Raw genomic sequence first — 16,558 nt, 5'->3', positions numbered from 1 at the left:
AGAATAAAATGCAGTCATTCATCTGTTGAGCAGGTTAATTTTTCGGTAATTTCTCCTGCTCGCCTAACTTCTTGCCTAGACAAATTGAAATTCTCAATGCGGTGTCCTTGAAAGGAATCTCATCCTGGTTGTGTCGGTGCGGGCTCCAGGCACTGTGTGTTTGGTCAACAAGCAACAGTGGGTGGTCAGGCTGTAGCACAGGACAAGGGCCCGCTGTGCACAGGAAAAAATGTTCAAAGGTGTTTAAGGGTGGTAAGGAAGTCTGCCGCCCTTCAGAGAGTCCGCAGGCTATAGATCAGCCTTCCCTCACTATTGTAGCCTGTGAGAAAATTGACTGTAAGATGCATAATGGATGAAAGAATACAGTAACTGTATTCACCTGGTTGCACATCTGTAGGGTCTTTTTTTTTTTAATTTAATCTTGCTCATATACACGCTGTGTGTATATACATGTAGTCTGTGTAATGACTGGTGTTTGACTTACTGTGGAAAATCGCCCTGAAAAACTACTCAGCCTGAGGTTGGTCACTTCTTAACAATTTTCTTTGTCGCTGCAAAAAGTACTGGCACAATATTATCCCCTGATCAACCAGTAGCTTTTGTAAAAAGCTTTAGCTGAATGTCACGTTAAGTGGTGCACCGGGCTGGCAGAATTGCAGAGTGGCTGAGGCTGGGTTACAGAAGGGAGGCGAGGGATGCGTGACTCCCACGAGAAACCTCCACCTGTCAGACTGTGAGGGGAAAAAAAACAAGCAGAGTTGTGGAGGAATGGATATTGCAGAACAATTTTTATACTCAGTTTGGTAATAGTTTTGAAATAAGAAAGTAAAGCTGCTTTTATATATTTAAATCTTTGACTGGTTTGCAGAGCATGGAAAAACCTATTTTGGGCAAACTTCATGTTAGTTGTCTTTTTCACTGAGGCTGCAACATGCCGCATGCAGGTAACATCTCAAAAAATGGGGTCAAGGTATGTACGTGAGCCATAGGTACTGTAGGCACATAAGTACCCTGTAGCAACTCCAGTACTGATAAACTTAGAGAAAACCTTCTGCAATTAGGGGTCAGCACAGGTGACTTTTGATTTACAGAAAGTGAAAGCACAAATTAAATAAATGACCTCAAAAAGCATTGCACTTTTTTCAGATCCTTATTTTGGTGAGATCTTACTGCACTAGAACAGAAGAGGTCTGAACAAAACGGTTGAACTATTTATATTTCACACAGTATCTGAATGGTTTTTTTGTTCTACGTACTTCTAAAATATCTGTGCGCAGAAAGTTGAAACCCAGTAAAATCCTTTTTTTTTAAAAAATTTAAAGTAATGTTAAGATCCTTAAAACTTCTTTGATCTTCTCATGATTTTACAGTTGTAAATGTACTAAGGCTTTAATTATACTTCTGGTTTGTCATGACTGACTGGTAGAAGAAGAGAATGTAGTACATTTATTTTTCCTGTGTTTCCTTGGTTAAATATACACTTGGCACTGGAGTCACTGACAGATATGCTTTATGTAGATGCTGTATTTTGGAAAAAAATACTTCTGTAACTTCAAAGATGCTGTATATTTTTTGAAAAAAAGAAGATCTGCCAGGAATCAATTGTTCAGACTGTTTATACAACATCTGAAAACCTGTTAGCACAGTAAAAAGTTAATTTCTTGAAACTTTAGATTGTTGCTGTCCTCTATTCAGGATCTAGGAATGTAGAAATAGTATACAAATGAAAAAATGAATAGGCAGTAAATTATTATTTGGGTAGTTTATTTAGGTTTATAAATATTATTGTCTACAGTCCATACTAATATTAATTCATTGTATTACGTTATGCTGCTAAGTTTAAGCTGCTGGCTCCAGAGGGGGAACGAGTTGGGATGGGAGAAAAATTGTTTGTAAGTTAACTCTCGCTTTTTTACAAGATTTATGCATTAGTGTGCAGTCTTCAAGCGCTATCTTCTGGTTGGGTGAAAGCAAAATCAGCTTTGCTAATGTAGTCCAGATGTTTATTAGTCCTGAGGGTATATGTGCTGTTGTAGTTCCCTGCTGCTGTGTTATACTTGCTTGTAATGCTAGACAACCAATTAAGAAATTAGTTCATGTTAAACTTTCTTTTCCTGGTATGGCTGCAAACTGATGATGTGGTTTTTCTGGTGGAACAAGAGAGTATTCTTTACATGTTTTCTGTTACTGGTGAATATATAAACCATTTGGGCAGCACAGGGTTAGTGTATCAGCAGCAATACAGAATTTTCAGGTTTTCAGCTACCTCAGGCAAATAGTTTTAATTGAACTAGTTCACATTAAGATGTTTTGGTAAGTGTGTCTGTTTTTCTTAATTCAGAGGTTTAATTGGCACTGTCATTTTTAGAAACCATCTGTTTACAAGAAATTCCTCATATTAACAAGGTGCTTGGAGGGTGAGAGCCTAAATTCTACGCGAGGACATCAAAGAGGGAAGTTTTGGTGTATCGTGGCTTTCTCTAATTGTAGTTTTTGTGAAGATAGCATTGCTGCACTTTTTGGTTTTTTGTTTTGGTTTTTTTAGTATGTTTTAACTAGCAATGCTGCTGACAATTCTGATTTGTCCTTGGCATACATTTTTTTTCACCCAAATAAAATGCAGATATATAGACTCAGAGTCAAATTCTTACGGAAGCCCAAGAACTATGTGAGGCACTTAAAATTTCTCAGGGTCTTCTATACAGTTTTCTTTTTATTCTGGGTAGAATCTCTGTAAGATATCGAACGCGTACTTTTTTTAATCTGGAAAGGAAGAAATTTTGTTGTTTTTACTTCATTCTGCAGGCTTACAGGAGTGTTTTCGCAGAAGTTAATGTTGTAAATTTGTAATATTAAGATATGTTTTAGAAGTCATCGGTGTTTAAATTGTAGATGCAGAAGATGCGTGACCTTACACAGATCTCTGTTACATGGGCCGTTGCATAGTATGTGTCTGTAACTATTTGCACTTGCAGCATACATACCTCATTTAAAAGCTTCTGATAGCTTTAGTTTTTTTCCTTATTATTCTGTATTTCCGTTCATTCAGAAGGAAAAGTCTTTCCCCAAATTCTTGTTCAAACTCATTGTAGAACTTCTCCATGGTGACGGTGGATAATATACTTAAATCACTGTAACAGAGTCTGTATTACTGAAAGCTCATCAATTTTAAAGGTGTCATAAATATTAGTTGTTTTTAATAAGTGGTGTGGGGTTTAAATAGTCAACAGAATCATAGTACAGGCTAAAGATAGCACAGATGGGTTCACCAAGTCAGTTAATCCAGTGTGTCTATCACGATTGTGAACTACATGGCAAATGGATCTATTTACTTAGGTGTTTTATAATGTGAACAGTAATAAGATGAATGGAGGAACCGACAGTTAGCTCGATAATGACAATGCCTCGGTGAGGCCACAGTGAAGGCCATAGGAAATCTCTTTAAGAACCGTTAAAGAATTATGGGAGGAAGAACTTCTTTCAAAAGGAACTAAAACCCAATACTGTCACCTATTGGAAGTTTGCGATAAGTTTCACAATACTTAATATTGCTCTTTAAGATCCAGCTGTTGAAGTAAAGTGACTAGGTATATCTTTACTGCCATACTGGTCTGACAGCAGCATAAATTCAGAATAAATATTCTTCAAATCCTTTCTACTTTGTGTTACTCTTGAATCTGAGTATTGCAATGCTGCAGCTGGCGCTCTTACTGTGTGGCCTTCCTGTTATTTTAAGTGAACATAGGTATTGATGAAAAAAATCAAGTGATATAAACTCAAACACTGAGGTTCTCACTGCAAAATTCAGCATGAATTACCAGGAGAGGTTTCATCTCGGTATAAGAAAGACATTTTTTTTTACTATGAGAACAATCAATCACTGGAGCAACCTCCCCAGGGACGTGGTAGACTCCCATTGCTGGAGGCTTTCAAGACTCAACTGGACAGGGTGCTAGATAATCTCACCTAGGCTCCCTTTCCTGCAAAATGTTGGACCAAATGATCTTTTGAGGTCCCGTCCAACCTAGGCTGTTTTATAATTCTATGAATTGTGATTGATTTAAGTTTAGCTGTTACAGCTCAGTTGACCGATGCTGAAATCATTTTTGATGGTTACTTTCAGAAACGTATCTGTAAAGCAGCAACTTAGACTTTAAGAGAAATATTGGCAATGTTACAGTACACTAAAAAATCATCATGGTCTGCTCATTATGATATGGTTGTTTTCCAAAACGTACATTAGACTCCAAGTATCCACCTCCATCAGATTAGATCATTGCTTAGGACTTGCTAATAGTGACCTACATATGGACAGGCATCTAAAGAAAAAAAAATAATTATTTGATAACAGTAACTGGTTCACTGGGAAGTATTTCGTGTGTTTGTGGATATGTATAAATGTGGGGTGTGTTACAGTCATGCACAAGCATACAATGTCATTAGTTCATCTGCTTCATGATGGGTGGATTCTTTCTACCTGAACTCTGCACAGGACAAACAGCTAAGTAGTAGCTGAACACTCTGCCCTTAACTGCTTCAGCTGGAGGCACAAGAAACTGTTGCTGTTGAAAAGTATATTTAGACATACAACAGGAAAAAAAAAAGTGTGTGCCATGTCACTAATGGCATAAATACATATGTATCCATGGCTTTCAAGCAACTAATTGTAGGGCATTAATTAAAGTAAAAACAGAGAAACATACAGACCAAAGAATGATTTTTCCCACACGGTACTTGTGGTTTCGCCTTTGATACAGGAGTCAATAGTGGTGTTATTGAAGAGCGTTGATGTAGATGAACAGACAGTCTAAATAAGCAAGATTAAGAATGCTTTTGCTAGATAACTTTTGTCTTGTATCACTTCAGAATTAAATTAGAATTCCACATGCAGCATGCAGTTTCATGTCAATTGATGTGCAAAATCATTATAACTTTTTTTCCCCTCTCCCCAGGCAACTCATTGCTCCACAGCCCCATGGTAGACCTGGACAGTGATGTGCGTCCATCACCAATTGGCCATCTCAGTCAAACTGCTTCGTTGAAAAGGGGCAGCAGCTTTCAGTCTGGCCGTGATGATGGTAGGCATCTGTTTTATTTGGAAAAACAAAGCTGGAGTTCCCTATGTCCAGTGTGTGGTGTAGTCAAAAAACCCACACAGATACCCACATTCTGTGTGTGTGTTTTGGTTTGTTACCAAATAAAATTCTTTCTTCTCATGCGTTACCATTGCTTACTAAAGGGGTCCTCTGTATTTTTTGCAAGCAAAGAGCAGTTCATAACTGAAATCTGCTTCTTAAAATGTAGTCAAGGTAATTAAAAGCCTCTTTTCTACAAAAGCAGAATTTTTCTTTTTGCTATACGTAACCACCTACTGCCTACCACCTTTCGCTGCTGTTAAACCTTTTGTGTGTGTTTGCTAAGATGGCTCTCCTTGGATTTGCTCCTTCTGTGACTTCACTTTTCCGGTCCTTGTTCTCTAATTCTGTAAACCCAGAAAGGGAAGCAAAAGTGTGTGACTAAGCTTGAGCAGTGTGTCCGCAACCAGATGAGCCCTTGTGTGTCATAAGTGTCTTCAGCACCCTTGTCCAGACAACTTCATCTCAGGAGTCTTTCAATGGTGACATCACAGGAGACAGAAAACATGTTTTTCACAGGATAGGTCATTTCTTACCAAAGTACTTTTTTGCAGAAAGCGGGTTTTTATGAAGAACTTTCTGGCTTTGGTCTGCTTTGATGCTTTTCTCCCAGTTCTGTGGACTTCCTTGAAAAACCATCTATAAATACCTGATTTTTTTTTTGAGCAAGAAGAGGAATGAAGGGAATCTTTCCAGAACATAAAATGAAGAATAATGAGAATTAGACATTCTTGTGCTGCCACAGTGTATCTTCACATGCAAGACAATTAAATTGCATCACAGTTTGAGGCTGAATGTTTGTATTTCAAAATACAAATTACACAGACTCTTCAAAATATACATGTATACCAAGTAATTACATTACTGTATTACTGTTACCCTTGTCCTTTCTCAGCCCAAAGCCTTGCATGAAGGTGACTAACAAGTGTTACAGAGCAAAACGGTAAATGGCTGGTGGTTGTTGGATACCATCCACTAATACACATGCCACACTTAATGTAGCAATCAATATCCAAAATCCAGTTTACTTTTTCCTTGTTTGAATTCTTTTGCATGTGTCTCTGCTTAAATAGTTGCATCTACAGAAGGCAATTTCAAGTCAATCGGTTATCTTTGCTTTTAGAGTCTTAGTTATGGATCCATAACCTTTTACAAACTGGAAAAGATAAGTCTTCAGCAAGCTTTGCAGATTCTGTAGCCAGCAGTTTAAACCAAGATTCAGAGGAAAACTGGAGGACTGGAGGATCATAATACCTTAGGAGCCCAATCCACCGCAAAGACCCTAGACTTGGAATGAGTTGCCTCTGAGTTGAGTTTATTGGTACTTAGGTGCATGTGCCCACTGCATGCTTAGGAACAGCTGAAAGCTCTACCATCCTTGCTCTTCTCTGCGTCAAGAGCCAAAGCAAACCAACCACTTACGATACCTGTGCAGGAGCTGCCATTCCAAATGTGCCATGATGTGCTCTGTTTTCAGGTTGCTTGTGCATCCTTTTTTTTTTTTTAGCAAATTTAAGGAATGGCATCTCTGGGGTTTTTTGGTGTTTTGGTGTGGTTTTTTTCCCCAGTGTGATTGACAATGATTGTCCATGAGATTGTTTGAACAAATTACTTTGAATTCAAAACTGCAGCATTCAAATAACATTCAGCTCTTGCTGAATGAATTCAAGAGGATATGTAAACAATAGCTCTAGTTTCATCTTTAGGATGTTATAGCACAGATTATAATAGAATAAATAGGATAAAAGAACATTTCTGCTTTAATATAGATTGGAGCTTTCTCTAGCAAAAAAGTCAAAATATCCTGAATTTATGGCCAGAATGTCCTTTTGACATGATGTGCAGTAGCTTCTTCTAATAAATGCCTACTGTCTGCAGACCCTGGACTAAAGCAATCTCTGAAGTGGGCCTGAAGTATGCTTCCTGGAGGGGAAAAGAATTTCATACGTGAAGTAAATCTTGGCAATGTGTTTACAGTTAGGAACAGACATCCCTGGTTATAACCTTGGGTTGGTGCTGGAGCTTTTGGCAAAGATGAGATGGTTTCTCAAAGGAGCTGAAATCTTTTGGTTAGAACTTGGGGTTTGTTGGTGTTACAGAGCCTCTGTTGCTGTAGCAGTTTTGGCACAGCCTCCTGGCATAGTCACAGCCTATGTTAGTAAGAGGAGTTTTTCTGTTACTGGGTCTAGATGGGTTCTCCGACAGTCATAAACCAAGCTGGCAAATGTAGTGCTCTGACATCTAATCTGTGTCCAGACTATGAGCTTTGCTGGTTGAACTTTCATGATGTTTTCATGCCTGCTAAACAGATGCATCACTATCTGCAGAGCTACACTTCAGTTATGTCAGAGTCCCTCTCCAAATTTTGGGGTTTCCTTTTTGTTTTTTTTTTTTTTTTTTTTTTTGTTTTTTGACTAATCCAGCGTCCCTAAACTTTTTGGCCATGAGGAAAAAGAACATTTTGGGTAGTGCAGATGTTTATTCGTCCACTAAAGAAATGGACCAATAATTGACCTGCACCTCAACAAATGGATGCTGCTGAAAGCATGCTGTACTTCAAGGAGATTCAAGACTGGTTACCGACACAAAATAGTGACGCTCTGGTGAAACGTACTAGTTACCTAATGTGCTATTAGGCAGCTGTTTTTGCCTAACTGGTGAATTCCTGTTCTGTGTAGGCAATATTCCCTAACAGATTAAAGACAAAAAGTGCAATTTCACCCAACATTTTTCTGCATTTCCACAGAGTTCTGTAGGATAACGTGGTTTTAATTTATCATTTATAAAAGACCAGAGTTTATACCAAAAAAATCCAACAAACATGGACCTCTTTAAATGTTGTTGTTTGGTTTGTTTTCTTTTGGTTGTTTTTTCTCAAAAGTCTGTGACTTCTTTTGCCCAACGTTCTAAAGTGGACTCTAATTCTTGAGTTGAAATATAAGTCTCTTATCACTGATATATTAGCTGTATACCCTGTTTTGTTAAAACATCATAATCAAGAAAGTTTCAGTGGAGAAGGCAGATGGTTAAAGAAAAGTATTTCACAAAGTTTCCTTTGCTTTCTGTATTATTGGCACCTTTCTTCTGCCTCTTTTCAGCTTTCTCTTTACCTTCCCCCCCACAACCTCCCTTTGCCCCATTTGATAAGAAACTGAGAAAAGTTATCTGCTGCCAAAATGTAAGCTATTTTCCTGATGTGTTTAAATAGCTGGTGTACCAGGAGTTCGTGAAGTGAGAGATGCCGCAGTATTACACGTCATGATTGTGTTCTTTATCCAAGAATCTCAATATATACTTAGTGATACAATTACTGAGTTTTAACAAAAATGTTGGAATCTCCCCTGTTTTTCAGATAGAAGATTTTACCAAACAAATGGAAATGAAGATGAGAGGTTGGCAACTTGCCCCAGGCCACAATGGAAATTTTTTTTAGCTTTAAATAAAGCAGATCTTCTAGTTCCCATTGTTTGCCTTAATCACTAGCATATCCTAGCAGCCCTGTTTCTTCAGCATCACCACCTCATCATTTGAAACTTCTAATGTCTTTATTGCTGTCACATTATCTTACCTTTTAGAGTGGTTCAAAGACAGAAGACTGGCTGAATGGATTGTTACGTGGATTGCATTAGGTACCCCTACAAAGGGGCCTATTCTTTATATACTGTCATAGTGCTGGCACCTTGTAAGCATATGAGAAAAGAAGAAAGAGCTTGCCAATTGTGTACATACATGGACCGAGCTTTAAATTTTTCCACTCCTACCTGAAAGGTTTTATATATACACTATATAGTCAGTTGTGTGATACAAAGCAGTAGCAAGCTAGTAGTACATGTTTTATTATTAATTCAAAGGTCTCTTAAATTTTGCTTTTTCCGTCCCCTCTCTCTCTTTTAGCTTGGCGATACAAAGCTCCTCAGCAAGTTATATTTGTTGAAAAGTTGACAAAACTTGTTGTAAGTCAGCTGCCCAACTTCTGGAAGCTCTGGATTTCTTACGTGAATGGAAGCTTATTCAGTGAGGTATGGATTCTTCTATATAAATGACTTTTAAGTAACAAAGCTCCATAATAATTACTATATTTCACTGGAAGAAGTGACTGGGCTTATTTTAATCAGAAAGGTTTATAAAACAATATGTAGACTCTTAACACGTTTGAGAGATGCTACCTTGAATAGTAACCTGTCTTGCAGTACTAACCTATAGAAGTGAGACTCTTTTATTTTTAAAAGAATAAAAGCATACAATGGAATTACTTAAAATTCTGCCAGTCGTGTGTCTGTGTGTGTTCCAGATGCTGGAGTCAATATCCATGTAATTTCACCTCTTACTCATAGCTGGCCAGCTGCCCTTCATTGGTGATCTGAAGAAATAGCAAATTGCATGAAGGATAGAGATAGTAAAAGACAAAGTCATACAGAAAAAAAAATATTTCCTTTCTTTGGAACAAGAGTACTAATTTCTTGAGCTTTGAGTATTTGGAAGTGAGTATAGGTTCAAGACCAGAGTTGCAAAATGGTCAAGGCCCAGAGTGGTGTGCACAGACATACTATAGGGAGTCTAGTCTGGAAGTGCAGTCAGCTGCAATCACCGGTGCTTCTAGTCCTTCTTGCTCAGATGATCTGTTTTTTACAAATTATGTAAATAAAATATAATGTTGATAATCCAAGAAGTAGGGAAAAAAAGTAATGATTCATGACGTGTCATTTTTATATGCACTCTATTAACAGATTTTGAAAGGATACATTTCATAATTAATTTGATATGGGTTGTATACAGCTTACCATCATAATCGTTACTAGATAAATACAATAGCTTTTGGGTTTGTGTTATTGCTAAAATTTGGTCACAGAATTACATTGTTTTACAGAGAGTTCACTTCTGGTACTCAAGCTATGTTGTATCTTCTCCAGACGGAGAACTGTAGTGATGGCACATTCCCAAGGAGCAAGCCTGACAAAGACAAATCCATGACTGAAGTGTAGTGAAAGGCAGCTCTCTGTTCCATCAACAGATGATAAGGCACTAGTTCACACCTCATCTGCAGAGCTATCACTGGGAAGTCCTGCTGGCTGCAGCTTGGACTCACTCATTCTGGGTCCTAAAAAACTCTGAAAACAAGGTCTGTAAAGAGATGTAGAGACAGTTGGGATAATACAGAGCAGGTGGAAAATAAACAAGCTTTTGGACATATTCAGATCAGCTTCTGTATCGAACCTAAAAGTTCGTGCATCTAAAATTTTCTGTTTAACTGTTGCTATATCATTTCATTTGTTGGGATTGTTTTTATCCTGCCATGCTTACAGTGTCCTGCTGTGCTTAAATCCTTAAGTCATCACAGCTACAGTATGCCATTACAAAATTATCCCTAAAGCAGAACTACAGCCATAGCTATCTACTATTCTTTGTAGCTTTAGTAGAAAATAAAACAAATTAACCTTGGGAAAAGGAAATTTGGAAGCTTATTTTGTCATTTTCCTTTTCTCTGACTAACTAAAGAATTAATTTGTCAAGCAGTCATTCTATTTATTGCCACTGTCTGTAAAACAATATGATGTTTTCATATTATGATACTAATAGGTAGTATAGCCCTTTATATGTTGAACACAATATACAGAGCATTATAGCTTCAGTGAAATAGATTTTATTCGTGGTACTCATTTTACATTATAAAATCAAAAGAAAGATATGACATTTACTCATAACGTTCAGTGAAGGAAGTAGAAGCAAGAATAAACCTTAGTACTGTTGACTTTCACAAAAATAATTAATTTCATAAGGGAATTGACAATCTTTATATTTGACAACAGTACCATTAGAAATTATACTTTACAAATTCACCTGTTAAGTTATTGTGATTTTTTTTTCTCTGAGTACAATGAAAAAGAAAGCAATTTCTAGAGAAACAGAGACTTGAACTGTAAACAAGGTTGAGAAATTCTGCTCATAAATGACTGCAAGTGGAAAATGCAGTGATCTTATGTCATGTCTGAACAAAACATTGTTTCCATGTATTTAAAAAAAAAAAAAAAAAGAGGAGGAGGTCGTTTTCCTGTTAGTCTCTAAAGTACATCTACTCTTCTGTTGGGCCAGATTCTGAGCTTGTAAGAAATTAATCCACATACATTTGATTTCTTCTGCTCCTTTGGTCCTTATGGAAGCCCCCCAGGTTCCTGGGGAGAGAGCAGGGATGGTGCCCTCAGTTCTTCTTGTGTGTTCTGCATGCCACAGTCAACTGAGGGAGAGTAGAAGGAGGGGGTGGCATAAGCTAGAAGCTTCTAGAGCACCCAGGAGTATCTGTCACAACATTGCATTCAAGACTCAAGTTTTACATGTTTTTTATCAGAAACGATACAGATTTTAATTGTCCATGAAGAATTTTTTTTTACCGTGTCACTTGCTATTTATTGTCATTCAGGAAGCAAAGTGATTTCTATGGTTTTTTTAAGAAAAGTCCTGTGAAAATGGTATAGAGGGTCATTTCAGTTAGCTTATTCAAGTCTTCAAGACATTTTAAAAACGTGGAAAGAAAATCCCCACATATGAGTAACAAGCCATATTTATTTTCTCTTGATCAGTTTGTAGGTTTTTGGGGGAGTGTTCTTTTTAGTTCTGAAAGGTTAGCTATATGCCTTAAAATATTGTCAGTTAAAGATTTATGTGGTATTTTCAACAGTTTAAAAAGTTGAGTTCTTTGAATCACTCTAGGTGAAGTAGCATATGTGAGTAGTAACCGTTGGTCTTACCACAAGATAGTTTTGGTCTGTCTGTGCAGGAAAGGTTTAAGATTGGTCTTCAGGAAAACCACTAAGAAAAAAAAAAAGATATCAAAGATCTGTGACTTTTTTTGTTGTTCTTTAATCCAGCTGTAAAACAGTGTGAATTTTAAGTTGATACCCAAGGTTTAAAGGAATACAGCTTATTTTCTTTTTAAGGTGTTAGAAGAGAGAAATGGGTATTATATGCAGCAGTAACTCGAGTGTTGTTCTCCTTGTCTGAAACTGTATAATTCAGAGCTTTAAAGTACAAGAGTTTCATAGCTGTGTATTTTCCAAAACTGTTAAGCAGTTTTATTTTTATCTAATTTTTGCTCACTTCACATTACTTATTTTACCTTAAAAATCTGAAATGCTTTAGCTAAAGAGGGAATTTGAAAAATACAGCATTTCAAATTAATGACTTGAAAGTAAACTGATTTGCTTTGAGAACACTCTTGTCATGTTATTGCACTTCCTGTCCAGCAGATGTTGCTGTACATACATAAAATAGGAGATTTTCTAACTATAAAATTCTACATCTGCACTTAACGCAGTATCTGAAATAACTTTTTCGGTATAATTTACTCTACTGTGTTCTCAGTAGAGTCCACAGAAGGCTAGAACTGCAAACAGGAAGACTATTAGTCAAACCATGTTTTTCTTCAACTGTAACTGTCTCATGCAAAGTGTACTCACGTTCCTCGGTTTTCAAAGAAGTGAACTGTCCATGAAGATGCTGATTATTTTGCAGAGTCTCTTTTACAGTTAGTTGAATTATTTAAAGAGCATTGTCAACAAAATGCTGTTCCTAAAAACAACCAACCAACCCTCAACCCTCCCCCTCACATGTTACAGTTCCAAATTGCCCTCATTCCAAGAAGTGTCTCCCACTTGATATCGATGTCCTTCTCTGGGCAGCTTCCATGCTGAGAAAATAGAATTTCTTCCTATAAGCTTGATGCACATTGGACTCTGTATGTTTTAGCTCTCACTAACATTGCCGTGAGAATACTTTGACATCATGAAGTTCATATTGCTTGAGCTATTCTTTTATGCTTGTCTCTGACTTTGTCTTAAATACACATTGTTCCTCAGAATTAAACATTAGCACACTGACCTACAATAAGTAGATTTTATTGAGATATATAGTCTTTGTTTATTGAGATGCCATGAGTTAGTTTTTGTAATTGCATCATAAACTCATCAGTTTTCACTTCTTCACTTTGAAACCCCCTTTTTCAGAATTATTTTAACAGTGGTTATGAGATACTTACACTTTTCAATTTTCTCATTTTCACAAGACTGCTGAAAAATCTGGCCAAATGGAAAGATCAAAGAAAAACGCTAGGCAAAGACAAAATGATTTCAAGGTAAGTTGTGGGGGGAAAGCCTTGCTTTCTTTCAGCTGTCCTTCATAGCAAGATACCTAAGTGTCACCACCTTGAAAATCAGATTTCTTAAATCATCTGTGTGCCCTTATACCTCCTTCTCCTCTACTCTCTACCATGTGGAGCCACCTGTAAATCATACATTCCAAGCTGTTGTGTAGCAAGTACATGGCTGCTTGAGCACATTGATAGAGCTTTTTGCTTGATTTTTCTTTCCCTTCTTCTGATGCAGAAAATGATTCAGGAAGTGATGCACTCTCTGGTAAAACTTATCCGTGGAGCTTTGCTTCCATTCAGCCTCAGAGAAGGAGAATCAAGACAGTATGGTGGCTGGGAGATGAAATCTGAACTTTCTGGCCAGTGGCTAACACATGTTATCCAGACTGTAAGGTAAATGGATCTGTGGACCTACAAAATGATGCTATTCCTGGAATATGTGTCCTTTAAGACAAATTGTTTTATTTATTGCATTAAATACCCTGAGCAGTGAGAATCTTAACTTTTTCAAAAATAGGATTACAAAAGAATTACTTATGGCAGATTTAGGATTCTGTATGCAAGTGTAATTAATAATGTCTCATGATATAACCTTATTAAGTAATGATACATTCATTTTTTTCCATAGCATCTTAGGAAAAAGTTTGAATAAAATATTTGCGTGGCACAGCATAGACACTCCATGAATGAAACAGGATTTGATTCTTTAGGGTAGAAAGCAATTATCTGCTTCATTTGCTACACATCTTCCCATCTCTGCCAAAATGGGTGAAAATAGCATGCTTCTCACTATAGTATCATTCTTAAATCATAATTTACTTTTACAGTTGTTTTATAGAAGGTGATGCTCCTGCTTATAATGTCATTCTGCTTATAATTAAGTTATAAACTTAGTAATGTACAATTCATTAATTACAAAATGTCTCATTAATACACAGAATTCGCTTCCCTTTGTCTATGGAGGATATAAGAATTATCATTATCTTTTGGAAACTTGAGTAATACCTGGATATGATACTGTACTTTTTATCTGCAGTTTTCAAAGTAGGTAACAAGCAAAGCACAGAGGAAGAAAAGAAAGGGGTATAATCACATATAGATATTCTTACTGCGGATGGAGCTAGCAATGATACATACCTGTTGTCAAGTCTGTTTAACACTTTCCCGAGTCTGTTGTCAGTTACATTATCTGTACTTTAACCATTGAGAAGAAAAATTCCCATGTGAAGTTTCTCATTCTGGCTGAATTTTATGGAAAGCTTCCAATTTAAGAAGGAACTGACTTGGTAGATGATGAAAAGATGTAAAGGGGCAAGGGAACAGTCTTTGGCACCAGTGTTGCCCTTTTATGAGAAGCAATCCAATTTCACTCAAATTATAAAATTCTAGAATTTAACACTTGCACATCTGTAACATTGGCTTGGAAATTTAACCAACAGATTCTCTAAAGGTTGGTTGTGCTTCAGAGTCCTGCCATGCAAGGTGTGATCCAGGCTGAGGTTATAGGTTATGTGAAGGCTCTTTTTCAGAGAATCTCCTCTTGCTTTCTGGCCGCTGCCCTGGTAATGAACAACTGAACTGAGAGCTGGGGAAATTCTCTCTCCCTCCCACTCTTTTCCCCACCTCATGTTCTTTACTGATGCCTGTGCTGGCACTTAAAGTGAGCTAGACTTTAATGCAAAGCAGTCAAAAATAGAGAGGAAAAGGGGCAATCTGGAGAGGAGGAACTGAACATACCATGATGGAGTACCGACCAGTGATGACCAGGTCAGAAGTTTTTGCAAGTGCTACAAGTACTTTTCTTTTCGAGCCCCCACACTCTTTGACAATCTAATAAATTCTTGTGACTCACACCAACGATGAAGGTGGACTCTTCTCATGAAGAGTCCACACATTGCATAAAAACCTTATTTGTTGCAAAGTTATGTAATAGCTTACGTTTTATTTTTATAGTTCCTAACATGAAGCACATGATAGAATTTTACTCTCTTCAGTCATCTCACAAATGATTTACCATTTTCTGCTTGTATTTAAGAATGCTAAAACTTACAAAATTAGATAACAAGGAGTTGGCGTTACATCCGTGTGATCTTAGTTTTTCTGCTTGTTTATATGTATCACACATCTTAAAGTGGGGTGGTTGCACGGTCTTTCTCTTGTCCCCCATTCTGTCATTGCCCCGTTTGAATAGGTTCTAGAGGATAAATTAGAGCTATGCAATAAGGTGAAGCCGTTGTCAGCAAGACCTTCACCTTGTAAGGATAGAAAGGTATGTATTTGTTAGAGCGAGTTATATGAGGAAAAGATGGTCTTAGGGATGTGACAGCTGTGTGCTCCCGTAGAAGTGGAATCAACTCTAAGTACAGGCCTTCTGTGCGGTCTAAAGTCACTTAAACTTCTCACAGATGGGTATTTACATCCTGTGTTTCCTGGGTGGCTGCGATAGTGCAGATTTATGTAATCTACTAATTCAGTAGTTGTGCTGAGCAGATAGCAGTCTTGGGTAATGGTGGGGTTTTGATGGTTTATGCCCAACACCGAGGGTAAGGAACTGGAGCCTACAGGTGGATGATTGGAAATGTTCCACTGATTACTCAAACTTGTTTGCTTGTGCCTTCCTACTCCTGTTCTTTGGCATTTTCTAGTACCTGTGCTTTGCTCAGTATTAGCAGTAGGGCAAACAGCAATGACTGCATTTGAATTATGCTTAAATATGCAAGAGTTGGATAAAAGCAGTAAACCTTACTTTGTGCCCCTAACTAAAGTCTGAGCACAACTGCAGCCTTTTAGTTAAAAGCTGAAATGCTATTCCTTGTAAGCAGCTGCTGTGTTACTATTTCTAAAGGAAAAAAATGGAAACGAATGTTTCCATCCTCAGCTATAGTAGCTAGTGATTTGTGCCCAGTCAGAGCTGGGAGCAAAACAGTGAACGAATTCTCTCTTCAGAGGTGATGCAGTAGCTGTATTTTGGCTCCTTAAGTGTGTGCACTCTTGGCAATCTGATGCACAGCCACATCACCATTTATGGCAGCTTGATGGCTGTTAGTTGTAAATGCAGGTAAACAATATCTCAGAAACCCTGTTGTAGGCCTAGGATTTGATCTAGGCATTCACCTAAAAACAGCAAAAAAGCTACTTCTGCTCCAAAAGGATTATTCTTGGATTGTAAGGCAAAAGATCATAGAATCATAGAATCATTAAGGTTGGAAAAGATCTCTAAGATCATCGAGTCCAACCGTCAACCCAACACCACCATGCCCACTAAACCATGTCCCTAAGCGCC

The 16,558-nt window shown here is 37.5% G+C and overlaps 1 protein-coding gene across 1 annotated transcript in view; it reads left to right on the top strand.

Annotated features, from left to right (window-relative positions):
• The window catches only part of EXOC2 (exocyst complex component 2), a 121,728-nt gene that overhangs the window by 49,443 nt on the left and 55,727 nt on the right, over positions 1-16,558 (top strand). The window contains exons 12-15 of the mRNA XM_009279235.2: positions 4,953-5,078; positions 9,030-9,154; positions 13,192-13,260; positions 13,511-13,668. Of these exons, the coding sequence (XP_009277510.1) occupies positions 4,953-5,078; positions 9,030-9,154; positions 13,192-13,260; positions 13,511-13,668 (478 nt within the window). The remainder of the gene's footprint in view (positions 1-4,952; positions 5,079-9,029; positions 9,155-13,191; positions 13,261-13,510; positions 13,669-16,558) is intronic.

Source organism: Aptenodytes forsteri, unplaced genomic scaffold (assembly GCF_000699145.1).
Source record: "Aptenodytes forsteri isolate BGI_AS27 unplaced genomic scaffold, ASM69914v1 Scaffold81, whole genome shotgun sequence".
Classification (NCBI taxonomy): domain Eukaryota; kingdom Metazoa; phylum Chordata; class Aves; order Sphenisciformes; family Spheniscidae; genus Aptenodytes; species Aptenodytes forsteri.
Note: the sequence above shows the minus strand (reverse complement) of the source record. Positions and strands in the feature narration are given on the sequence as shown.